At 44.7% G+C, this 13,844-nt stretch overlaps 1 protein-coding gene across 1 annotated transcript in view; it reads right to left on the bottom strand.

Moving 5' to 3' along the window:
- The window catches only part of stat5a (signal transducer and activator of transcription 5a), a 129,373-nt gene that overhangs the window by 86,860 nt on the left and 28,669 nt on the right, over positions 1–13,844 (bottom strand). Inside the window, 6 exon segments of the mRNA XM_071545535.1 lie at positions 433–584; positions 848–978; positions 2,045–2,219; positions 3,283–3,372; positions 5,598–5,754; positions 6,160–6,297. Coding sequence (XP_071401636.1) covers positions 433–584; positions 848–978; positions 2,045–2,219; positions 3,283–3,372; positions 5,598–5,754; positions 6,160–6,297 — 843 coding nt within the window.

The raw sequence follows: 13,844 nt of genomic DNA on the forward strand, positions 1-13,844 counted from the left end.
AGAAAGGCAGTAAGACACTTAGGTACATAGTGTGAGGTATTGTGTTTCAGAAATGTGTCTTGCAATAAGTTTTACCTCAGCTGAGCTAATATCAACAAGAAAAGCTACTCTGATTGTGAGCCAAACTAAGTAAAAAGGTGTTTAACTTCTTTGGTTTAGTTCAAAAACAGCACTCCTGACAGGGCAGGTGAGCCTTTTTGTTCCAAAATAACCAAATAGAACGAAACTAGCCTTAAAGTAAGAGTTCAAAAGCCTTGCCAGCTTAGAAACCCGACATGTCGGACTCTCCCGCCTGTCTCTTTCTTATTAGGGCCCAGTAAACCTAGGACATAAACCCGGCGGTAGCCAATTGCATGCGTGTAAACCCGTGACCTCTGGCTTGTGAGGGCGTGTAGCGGCTGTGATCCTGGTGGGAGGTGGAAGAGTTCTCACCAGGACTGCAGGATGTCCAGCCCTCCCTCTGGCGGGCCCCCGTTGCCCGCCAGCTGTTGCCGTCTCTTCCATTGGATCAGCTCGTCGTCCAGAATGATGGTCTGCTGCTTCCTCAACAGCTGCAGTGTTTTCTGGTGCTTCTCTGCCAGGTCCTGGACACACACCACACACACACACACAGACACACAGACACACACACACAGACGCAGACACACACAAGACAAACATACAGCCTCAGTGATAGAATCAGTGTGTGGCTGTTTGACTTTCCCCCGGTGGACCGGTTGACTTGCAAGCACGCACTTGCACGAGGACAATCGGACACATTGACGGAAAGCGTAGTATGTGTGTGTACAGTACGAAGTGTGTGCGTGTCTGTGTTTTGTCTGTGTGTGTGTGCATTTTCACGCCCTACCAGTCTGTATTTCTGTAGTGTGTTGGCCTCTCTGGTCAGCCATGCCTCCACAGTGGCTCTCTTGCTGAGAAGGGCGGGCTCCCGTAGCTGTCGGTCAGCAGGGGGCAGCGTGGCCAGGCTGGTCAGCTGGGCTGGGGAGGGAAGTAGGGTAGAGGGAGGAGGGATGAGTTAGAAGAGAGAGGGGAGGAAAAGAGAGAAGGAGGTAAACAGAGAGGGGGGCGGTGGCGCAGGTCAGTAAATCTAAGTCCGACACACTTGTTGTTATCTCTCTACAGACCACACACACACACACACACACACACACACACACACACACACACACACACACACACACACACACACACAGACCTACACACATACATAGGCACATGCTCCCTCCAACCTGCACACATACATCACCCCCACAGTGGAATAATGATTAACTCAGCAACACCACCTTTAGCATTATGCAGGCCTCATTTACAGCCAGCTGATTTTTTTTTTTAAATGAGGAAACATATAGGCGAAGGCTGCTGGGTCGTGGAAGCTTCAGATACTTGTTTTCCATCACTGGCTTATAGGATCTGGTACAGTGATTCTCAATCTTTTTCATATCTAGGACCCCTAATTTAGTCCACAGTGGGGCTTTTTATTGTTAGATATGATTTCCATGACTATCTGTATTGTAGGAGGAGAGATAACAGTGAAACTATGACCAAAATAGTCATTCTTCTACATTCTCTAATTGTGTTAACTTGTTGTAAATTAAGTAATGGTCAAGTTTAGCAATTCATCAATTTGCTGGGGACCCCCTAGAACTCCCTCAAAGACCCCTGGTGGCCCCCGGACCTCACGTTGAGAACCAATGATCTAGTACAGGAGGTCAGATAGCCAAATAGAGTTTTTATTAGATGTGACACTTTTTGTTGATATTTCAAACCCCTCCATCATGTTGGATTTTCTACTTGGATACAATTAAAAAAAAAAAAAACTTTTATCTAACCATTATCTCGCCCAGCAGCACCCTGCTTCGATTTCAAACAGCTCCAAACATTCACCCACTACAAACACATATTTGTCAATTAGCCACAGATAAGTGCATCATCCACTTATGAGTGTCTCCTCACAGTCTAGACAGAGGAACCATACTTAAAAATGTTTTTTTCTGTATTTCTGGCATTGCTTTAGCATCACGATAATAACTTCACATAAGCTCACCCTGGATGCGGAGGCTCTCCTGGTACTGGATGATGAAGTACTCCTGGTTGTGCTGGAGCTTGCGCAGATCATTCTCTGTGTCCTGGGTCAGCAGGCGAAGCTCCTCGAAAGCCTGGTTGATCTGCTGGTATTTCTGAGACATGCTGTCCATCATTCCGCCCACCGGGGAGCTCGACTATCAATTCAAAAGTGTGATAAAGAGAGATAGAGAGGGATGGAAGGGAATGGTGGGTTTGTTAACGTTGGGTTTTCCATTGGACGGTGGACGGCATCTATATCGTCTGTCATTGGATGGTTTACGGTCGTGGTTACGGGAAATGGCTGACCACTGGTGAGCTGAGATTCATCATGTCTAGCCGTGAAGGAGCAGAGACATGGACCCGAGCTGGACCTCGGCCACACGGCGCGCTGACCTCCATCTGCGATATTTTACGCTATTTGACTGTAAAACCCCCCGAATTCCCATAACCCTGATGGGAACATTGGCCGTGCAAAAAGAGGAGGAAGAAACACACTTTCTTATCATAAGCAGGCAGACTGCACGGTCAGTTAGAGCTGTGAACGGGAGCACTGTGGAGACGAAAGGCTCAGAATAAACAGGGTGGAATTCAATCACTCCAAATATGCATTGCTCTAATAGAAAAAGCATGTCGGGACTGGAAATCAATTCAACCCAGGAGTTATTGATAGTCAGATGTTTTACGGACCGCCAGCTTTATGGTTTTATAACTCACTGCTTGTTATAAAACATGACATTTTTGACTTCCTCCCTTACTGCAAAGTCGCTGGGTAGAAACACAAAAGGTTTTCATTTACAGCATGATGTGTGTAGGTACAGTATGAGTATTATGTGTACAATTAGGTGAATGACCAGAAGCTATGCGTGTGTATGTTTGCATGGGAATCTATAACAGACCTTGGGTGGGGATAAATGGGGAATATAGCCATCCCATATCGTTACCCATTTCCATAGTATCACACTGTGTTGCGTTAAACACCTTGGAGTCAGTCGTCATTATCTTTGAGCTTCTGTTTGCGTTTGAGCTACTGAGGGAAAAGTGCAGGCTGTGAGATGAATAATGCATGGTGAAGCCACAGGTGTTTGTCCGTGTGTGTTTACACTGGATACGTGTGTCTGCACACGCACACTTGCGTGAGTGTGTTCAGACAAACGAGCGCATATGTGCATGCATGTGTGAGTGTATGTCTTTTTATGCATGCGTGTGAACTCTACTCACATTAGTGGCCTCTCTGACGAGCCTCTGCTCTGTGTAGAGGATGTGTTTGATGCATCGGACCAGCTCCAGAGGACAGCGGTCATACGTGCTCTGAAAGACAAGGAGCACATGTGCCGTGTTAAGGCCTGTTAGCCGCTGACTGGCGGAGCGGCCGCCGCACACAGGACCGGCCAATTTAGCCGCATCAAGGCAGCCCGCTAAGTTGTGGAGCCCACGCCGCGGACACGCTAAAACCTATTAGACAGGCCTAATGAGAGCCATCTCTGAAGCACAGAGCACTTCATATGAAGACATGACTCAATGGCACACACACACACACACACACACACACACACACACCAGTGTTGAGTGGTAACGCGTTACAGTAACAGTACTCCTTATGGAGCAATGTAACGTATCGCTATTTCAATTTCAGTTGAAATATCACAGTTACCATGTAGATAACAGATAACATTCACTTTTGGTATCACCTGTCCTAAGTACGAGAATGAAATTGAGTTATCCAAAAACACTACATCCCACCCCTCATACCCTGATTTGTTTTCCTCATAATTAGTCGCTGTCGGTTAACATTGACACGCATTAAACTAGCTTAGATGAGAAGCTAAGTTTACTTTCTCCTCATGGAAACATTCCTACTACTTTTATCGAGCAAAAAGATGAAAAGAGAACTGGACGTCAAAACGCTATTGATCAGCCTGATCATTCAGAGAGAAGCGTACAGCCGAAGCACCTGGGTTATCTGGATTTCTGAAGGTAAGAGATGATGCAATCTCCAGTTCTGGAAGTGTAACAAAGAAGTAATATAATGTAACAAAGAAGTAATATAATGTAACGAAGAAGTAATATAACATAACGTAATACAAATAATTTAACTAACTAAGGAACTTACTAACAGTAACTAACTCTAATACAAGTAATGTCATTAATTCCTGCTCCCAGGGAGTAACAGGTAATGTTACTTCTGAATTGAGTAATGCATTACCTTTTTGAGTAACAAGCCCAACACTGACACACATACACCCTGACATACACACACACACGCACACACACACACACACACACACAAATACAGTACATATCACATTTCATATATCACACACATATATTGTTGATTATGCACAGCCAGTCCCCCTTCACCCTGTTGCGCTGCATGTTTTCACTGAGGGGAGAAGACAAATAGACGAGGAGTGGGAAGGGGTGTGTGTGCTCGATCATAAATAGCAGTGTTGGCTGGATACCAAGGCCCTCACTTGGGCTGTCCCCCGGTTGTTTTCCTAATGCTGGATACAACCTGTTCTAAAACACTTTCAGATTGCGCTATTTCTGAGAAGTGCAGCCTGGGAGAAGTTTGAGCCGAACAGTTGCACTCCTCCGACCGATTGCTTATCATCTTCTCACAGTGTAAATGGTCTAAATGTCTTTGTGGTTCACTGAAACCATGACTACAGTCTGAATAAGTGGGTTCCGGTCACTCTGTGATAATGCCTAATGATCTAAGTCTCATCAATACTCCGCCACTGTGCTTACATTTTACTTTAGAAGGAAAGTAGGCGCTCCATACTACAGTATTTTCAATGTAATAGATGTGAAAGAGGGACAGTAAAGAGAAGAAGCAAGACAATACACCATCTCCTGATTTGAACCTGGACTGGACTGTTTCTCAGACAAGTGAACCTAAGATCTGAAAATAACACCCACCAAGCGCCAGTAGAATTTGTCTTTGGCAGATAAATCAGTTAAAGGTCCTGGGACAACAACAACTGAATGCCTCGGTTATATGCAGTCTTTGGGTTTTTTTTTTCAAATTTTGTCCCAGCTGACAACCATAATACACTCTCAGACTGTCAGCCAACCAAATCAAAGCACAAAAATAGCTCTACTTCATTGGCTGCCTGTTTCACCCGCACTACACAAGCAGTAGCGTACTGCACTACACTGCCAGCTTTTCCTCCTGCTTCTCCGCTGCCTGGATGGTTAACTGAAACACATAGCAGGTGTGAGGCCACCAAAAAAAAAAAAAAAGAAGACATAAGAAGACATACAGTAGACCAAAGAGTTTTCATTGTTTAAGTGAATGAGCAAGTATTAAATTAAAACTAAATCTGCTTTACTGAATGTTTCACACAGTACCTGATTCTATTTTTTTCAGCTTACCAGCTTACTTGGCAGATGAGCCAAAAAGTTAATTTCAGACTCTGAGTGCACCCATTCAGTTGTTTTGTTTGTTTTTTGAATGGTATATTCCTAGGTATGCAGTGCTATGTTCATGGTTGCCATGGTATTTTCCCACAAGACACTGCAGCCTGTCTCACCTTCAGCTGGCTGGCGTAGTGTCCCAGTTTGATTTTGAGTAGGAAGCCGTCTTCTCCCACCTGGTGTTCGGCCTTGTTCTGCAGCTCCTGGATCAGACTGTCCAGCAGACGCTTGGCCTTGAACTCCTCCTGTGGGTTCTCCAGGTCTATGGCATCCCTGACAACACACACACACACACACACACACACACACACACACACACACACACACATATACATACATACATGTACACACACACAGACACATACAGATACGCAAGCACACACTCAAAAAAATGCAAAAAAACAGACACATGCACATATGCACACACACACACACACACACACACACACACACACACACACACACACACACACACACACACACACACACACAATTAGTTATAAGCTACTGAAAAAACAAACAAAAGAGCATACAGGGACGGGTTGCCCAGATAAGCTTTCATGGACAAACATACAAGCACAGAAATATTTGTAGGCATGCATGTGCGCATAAATGCACACGTGAACACATACACACACACACACACACTCATTGTACTAGTGCTGCGGTGCAACTCACCAGAGCTGGCCCTCTATCCACTGGGACAGATAATGTCGCACCTCGATGGGGAAGTGCTGGCCGTAGAGAGACTGCATCTGGTGCAGAGCATCTCCCTGCAGCTGCTGGGCCTGGATCCACACTGCCATCTTCAACACCCTGGTGTTACGGAGAAAGAGGTGATTAGAACGGTTAAGGGGGGGTGAGAGTGCAGAGATAAAGGGAAGCTGGACATGGGACATTTAGGAGAGACATAGCAAAAGCCAGAGCATGAGAGAGCGAGAAAGAGGAAAAGAGAAAAAGATCATTCAAACTTGAAGAATGGAAAATGCCAGGGTTGTGGTCGGTTAAGTATATTGTGCATATAATGTAAATACAAAAACTGCAATTCGCATAACGCTGAAGCCTTCACTTTCAATTTCATTTCATAGTAAAAGATCTCCACTTTGTGAATTGATTCATGTCAAAAGTGAACTGAACCCAACTCCAGCAACTACCAACTCCCAGACAGAGAATGTAGGTTTTACCAAACCAAACAAAGGCAGATGTTTCTGGTTTCTCTGCGCTGCGGCAGCCCCAAGCCATAGTGGTCGATCTGGTCGTGTGTGTGTAAGAAAACAGTTTGTCTGTGCTGAACATGCTGAGAGCCCAAACAGGCTTCTGTGTTGAGCCAACAGCTCCACGTTGAGTGAAACTGTGCCTTGGTTTGACATGACCCGTGTGTCGGGTCACTGCTACTTGTTTCCAGTCAATACACCCACTCACCCTTCTCAAAAGTGGCACAGTCACTGTCAGTAAAAGACTGATATGAGTGTGTGAGGGAAGTTTGCGGTGTTGTGTTTGTGTGTGTGTGTGTGTGTGTGTGTGTGCTTGTGTGTTTGCGTGTGCATGCGTGTAGATGCTTGTTTGTGGCTTACATGGTTGTGCTTTATATGTGTGTGCGTCTTTGTACTGTATGCATGTACAGTTGTGTGTGGAGCTATGCAACGAATGGACATACACAGAATATACATATCCTGCACACTGCTTTTTGAACACACACGTAAAAGTGAAAGGAAAGTTTATCTCATCCTGGGTGTCTGTCACTCTGTCTCTAGCTCATTTCCAATATCAACAGGCCATTTCCCATTCAAGTTTCCTTTATTTTGCATATTTTGAACCATTATTTCCTGTTTAGATCATGGGGTCATAAAAACATGAGTGAGCACAGGTTTGCTAAGCAGTATCAGCTGAGATATAGATAAATGTATATATTTGTCAGTCATTTTCAACTGAACTGCTGTGTGCATAGATTGAAATGCTGCTTGTCATGGGTATTGCATGAAAAACAGGAAGCCGTTTCCCTGCAGAAAAAGGAACAGCTCAATTGACAATGGAGAATTCTGGTTTTGGATCGACATGAATGTCTTTTAGCAGTTTATTTGATGGAGTTTGAAAGTGAATGGGATCCCACGGCCAGCAGCAATGACCCTCAGTCACACATCTGAGGAGTCAACCTACGCAATGAGCCACAATCGACGTAGGTCTGAGGAAGCAGGATATCGAATGAGATGAATGAAAGACTCAAAAATGCCTCAAAGTTCTTATAGAGTGTGTATTGAGTGAGTCCATGCCATCCTCTGTGTGATCTATCACCATCTAAACCACACCACCACTAGCACTACCAACCTTATCCTCAGTGTGTGTGAGCCATGGAGGGATAAAGACGTGCTAATCCAAGCATCTGAACACACGGGAGGGCGGCAATTCAAAACCCCAGCATCACAAACATTTCTTCCCACCTGATCACCAGGAAAGTGTGTGTGCGTGTGTGTGTGTGTGTGTGTGTGTGTGTGTGTGTGTGTGTTTATGTAGGCATGTTCACGTATGTGTGTGCCTGTGTCCAGGTGCGGTGAGCTCAGAGGGATAAGTCCACTCCTGGTGACACTTGTGTCTGCAGCATGACACTAATCCACTAAGCATATGCTAATGCTCCCACACTCGTATCGCTCTGAATGTGCCCTGAACTTCAACCTTTGACCTTCCGTCTTTCTCTTATCCGCCAAAGACTTCAAGCATAAGGCAGTTACGGTCATGCTGCTGCAGGAGTTAGTTGTTAGTGAGTAGTTGTTTGAGCGGCTCGCATCTCTATGAAATATGGAACAGTGAAAAAGCTCTGATCCAGAAATCCTGACAGATGGCTGTAGTGTGCAATGTGCTGAAATGGCACACTCCATCCTTGACAGTTACTTTCAAGGGAGTTGTAATTGTCACGCAAAAAGAGACTGTCTGGACTGATGACAAGCAAAAACGCAAACAAATAGCAGCTTGGTTGATAGTACGGTAAGGATCAATGGCTTTGCCAAATGATGTGAGTTAGCCAGGTAAAACCACATCACATATACAATAATGTAATTATTCTGTAATTATTCTTTTTTTAAAGTTTGCATAATAAGTGCACGGCTCCATAGCTCTAAAATGATTATGTGTGCATCATAGTAAACTGCTCATATTTTATTGTCATATTTTGTGAAGAATCTAAGCAGGGCTCATACCTGACAGTGAGTCGAAATGAATCTAGAGATAATAACAGCATCTGTCAAAAGACAATGTCAGGCTTTTCAAATGGCTGAGTTCAAGTCTTTTTCTGTGAGGACATCAGTAGCAAACATCAGCATCAGCTGATTGGAGGAGGACCCGAACAGGAAGAGCAAGAAGCCTTTCCTACCAGCGTCTTCCTGTAACACCCCATTGTGGGTACAGGAGTGCCTGTTTGTACCACCCTGCACCGCACACACGCACGCATGCATGCACGCACACACACACACACACACACACACACACACACACACACAGGTACACTGAGCATGCCGGGAGCTGAAGCTGAAGACGGTGTCTGCTCCTCTGCCTGTCTCTTTAAAGGCCGTGTTGTGGCTCCAGGCGCCTCTTGCCCACCATTAGCGCCTCCATTCTCACCTCCAACAGGAGAATGAGATGCTTCCCTGGGGATGTCTCGCCCCGGCTTACAACAACATCCAAATGCCATGGCACGACGCGCACATACACCGAGGTAACTGCTAGGTCTCCTTCTCTGTCACTTTCCTCCCTTGACAACACACTCTCAACACTATCAAGCAGGCTATCTCCCAACCCACTACCACTCCCACCCCAACTGCAGATAAAAAAAAAAATCCACCTTACCTCTTGTCTTCAGCTCTGAGTTACCATGTAACAGCAGGAAACTCTAAAGAGGAGCACCACAAACCTGAGACAGAGAGAGAGAGAGAGAGAGAGAGAGAGAGAGAGAGAGAGAGAGAGAGAGAGAGAAAGAGAGAGCAAAAGGAGGAAGTGAGTCAACCTTGGGTGCTTCTGAGGAAGCCGTCTTTTTTCACAGGGACCAGAGCATTGACAAAAACTATGATGCTGCTGAGACGCTGACAGCAGAAAGGGAAAGTCCAGTCTGCAGCAGAATTCTCATGTTATTCCAGCGGTCTTGGATACCAGAGCTCAACATTTGCCATTTGCCTGCCTCTGCTTGCCTCCGCTGACCTCTGGGCCAGTAGATCAGCCTTTTAAAGTCCTAAACGGACAAAACACAAAATCTCACAGAATTTTCTTGCAGTGATATAATGGTGCGTTGGCGATAAATATTCTGTGAATTTGCCTGGCTACTGCGGTCGACCAAGTGCGACATTTCTTGTAATACACTATGAAAGTGATGACATCATTCTTAAAAATAGACTGTGCATTTGGTGACATTCGTTTAAATTCGATTGGCAAAACCATTGATGGTTATTGCAAGATTTAATTACTGATACAAACATTGTATGTTTGCAAACATTGTAAACATTTATGTTTCAAAATATCAAACTCTTGCTACCATAGAATGTGAAAGCATTAACTTGAGCCATATGGTGAGGCAGTTTATCTTCTTTATTAGCTTAGGCTTGCATGGATGCCACTGAAACCAGCGCTGGATCTCACTATCTCCAAATTGGTTCGTTGCTATGGTCATGTGATGACACTTCACAAACATTCCTTCGAATGAATTTGTGTTTGTCTAGTCACGTTTAGCTAATATATCACTGGGCCAGTGGTTACAATAGTGATCCAGTGGCCATTTGGAGGTTAACTAACACCAAGGCAGAGTGCAAGACAGACACGGTTCTGCCATCAAGAGACAAATCCTGAAGCTACTAGCGAAAGAAGTTAGTGGGCAAATGACAGCACCCAGGGAACTGTTGGGGAGATATGAGCAGAAATTAAGCTCTTCTGAATACACACGCCTCAGCAGACGTTCTCAAAACAGACTCCAATTCATTGTCAAAAGAGGGGTCTTGTCTCCTGAAGACATCACAGATAAGAGCAAAGTTTTCTTTTTTTCTTTCTAACTTCCAAAAAGGGCATTCAGAGTATAAAATATTGACTGACCCATTTATGGAATCACAGGAATGGCAGATTCAAAACTCTCTGATTTGATTTTCTTTCTTCTTTCTAATATTTTGCTAAACCCTAACTTCCATGACATAGTAACGCAGAGGGTGCAGCAGTGTGCAGCCGTGTACACATCCACCTTATATTCAACAACAGATATTCCATTTGCTACGCTAACTCCCCTGTTCCACATGCACGCTCCTTTTCAGGGGAGAGAAAGCATTGGGAGTGTTGAGGAGGGTCATGGCCACCGCTATGGGCTTTGAACTACAGCTTGCTGGAAAGTCATGGCTATCATTTTGAAGCACACAGAGCCAGAGAGGACTGAGGAGGCTTTGAGAGGTCGGGCTGCCCATGATTGATTTGAGACAGCTCCGATTCCTGGCTGGAACGAGTCGAGGCAGAACATCAGGAGCCCACATGCTGGCAGCAGCCTCCAGACAAATATGTGAGTATCTTTATTTCACCGTCTGGATCTCTCTCTCTCCTGGCTCTCTCCTTAATTTCTGTCACCCGACTTGTTTGAACTATTTAACTCTCTCATTACCTGCAAAGTTCTCAAGCCCCTTTTAGCCCAAAGTTAGCCTGATTTTCAGACTTCAGCCGACTTCAGCTCTGACCTTACTTCAGCCGACATTGATGCTGTGCAGCCAGCTTGCGGGTTAGCCAGCGTATTTACCAACTTCACCAAGAATGTCAGTTGATTTTGACAAAAATATTGTCTTTGCAAAGACAGTTGCAAAGAAAGTTGGTTAAGAGGGTGATTTCAACAAATCTATTCTGACAAAACGGCAATGAAAAACCATTGCACGAACAGTGAGAACAAGCCGTTGACTAGAGCAAAAGACTCTCTGAATCGTTCGACAAAATCTGAAAAGTGGGCGGGACGCGATTCAGGAGTCTGGAACCAGTCTAACCCGAAGTCTCAATAGACAACAAATCTAAAATCTTTGTCTAGGGCGTCCTGGTGGCTCAGTAGTCTAAGGTGCGTAACGTGTGAAAGTGATGTTCGAGTGGGTTTGAACATCACTTTCTACATCACTTTACGTTCGAGTCTGACCCAGAAAGTTTATTACTACCCAGAACATTTATTACATGTCATCCTCATCTCTCTCCCCATCTTTCTCTACTTTGATCAGTCCAATAAAGGCAAAAATGCCCCCAAAATAATCTTTAAAAACCTTGTCTAGAATTTGTCACGGTGTTGTGCGTGGTGTCTGGCTGCATCAAGGAAAGCAGAGAGGCCATGTGACCACTGAGCGCAGCCTACGGCCTGCAGGCCCCGCTCTGCCCACACTGATCCACCTAGCGGAGCCCTCCTCATCCCGGCTCTCCTCTCAAACCAAAACACTGGCCTGCCTGACAGTCTTATGACTCCAATTTAACAGAACAAATAGCAGAATTAGGACAAAAAATCTAATGAATGGCTAATGAGCACTGGGAAGCCACATCCTGACATCCATCCGTGACCACTGATGGATGACTCATGAGTGTTAATGCCATATATAGAGGGTTACAATCAGCCATGAAATTAAATAGCTATGAACTGACCCTGGGCTGTGTCAGAACTTCAGTCATATAGCAATGTATAGCCTAAAGACAGGCAGCAAGTCAGTCATGAGTGCATGAGGAGTCATACTCATTGGAGAGGTTAAAGCAATTATCACAGCTGTTTATTGTAGTTTAATATGACCCTTATAATAGTGTTCGCTAATATGTCTCTCTGCTCTTCTTCACATAACAGGAAACTGGGCTATATACAGTAAAGCGGCGTTAGCTCAGTTTTCTGGAAATAGACTGATTCTACTGGACAGGAAATGCCTCCCGACTATAGATAGCATCTATTTGTTTCAGCTGGACATCTTACACGTCTTCACACTGCCTCAGAAGACAGTGGCATGTTCTGTATGTACAAGCGTGCACGCACACAGACACACACGTGCACATTCATGCACGCTTGCACCCACACATACAAAACAATCCTCTGTTCGGCCTTGGGGAATTACTTTTTACCTTGGCTAACCCTTCAAAGACCATCAGTTGTCATTCTCTTTTATCTTTATTGCCATTCTTTTCCAAAGTGGGAGAAAGACCTTGGCTCCATCTCCAAAGCCATTCTCACACTCGCACATACTTTTTTGTTGTCCGATTTGAATTTATTGCAATCTGCAATGCCAACAGATTTTTCCAGTCTCTCTCCCTCGCTCTCTCACACACACTAAGCGCTGCGGCTAAACCAATTCAACACCATGGTAACACCGGCCACACATTTGACTCTACTGATGAACTGCCAGTTGAATACATCATTCCATGTTGGAATTGATTTTATTCTCTCAAATAACATACCAAGCAACACACAGTTTGACACAAAGCGTTTAAGCAAATCAGCTTTCTACCTCAGTTCCTTCCCGCAACACTGGTCCAAATGTAAGAAACAACTGTGCTGGTTTTCTTTTTCATCTACAGTGCAGAACCTAGGCATATTTATGAGCGGAGAATGGCCAAACAAGAAAAAGGAGAATGGGTTCCAGCCAGCATTATGCAACTGCTAAAAACAACAAATCCCCTATCCTATCCCAGCTGTACTGGCCTCTCCAGCAGCCCAGAGAGGCTTTGAAGGAGGCTGAAATATTCTGTCACAAAGATGAGTACTGTGAGAACACGGAAAGTGAGTTTCATTTTCACTCTTTCAAAGTTGTTGTTTTTTTTTTAATCCCTGTGCGTCAGAACCAGCACCAGTAAAAAGGAGGAAGACAACCTTTCGTTCGACTTAAAGGTGCCGGCTGACGTTTTTGACTCTTCTCTCCATTTGTGCTATTCAAAGCTCAGAGAAATTCAATTCACTCTGAATTAAGAACCCAAGACAGACGCTTGGATTGGAGAATACAATTTCCTGTGCGAGGGGCCAAGCAGCTAAAACACAGCCTCTTGCTTTATCCACCGAATGGAGAAGCTTGGTCGTTTGCTCCAAGATGTTTGTCCAGTCAACCCCAACACGAAGCACATCTGATGTTTATCTTGTTGTGTAGGGGGAGGCGATCTGATGAACGAATATCTGTTGATTAAGATGGGGAACCAAACAGAGCAAATCACATTCAGTCTCTCTAGGGTTGACTTAAAAGGGAATATTTCACAATTGTTTTCACAAGACAGCAGAGGGGCTCAAGGCATTTTTCGCCTTAAAGGTTAGTTTGCCTGCAGTGTGCGGCTCCTATATCTGACAGGTTCCTCTAAACTGCAGAACCTGTGCCATAAATCAATGGCATATAAAGGCAGACTTTAATGTCCTGTCA

The sequence above is a fragment of the Centroberyx affinis genome, unplaced genomic scaffold (genome assembly GCF_046629955.1).
Source record: "Centroberyx affinis isolate AG114_WGS23_722 - 3 ecotype Tasmania unplaced genomic scaffold, CSIRO-AGI_Caff_v1 ptg000255l_1, whole genome shotgun sequence".
In the NCBI taxonomy this organism is placed as follows: domain Eukaryota; kingdom Metazoa; phylum Chordata; class Actinopteri; order Beryciformes; family Berycidae; genus Centroberyx; species Centroberyx affinis.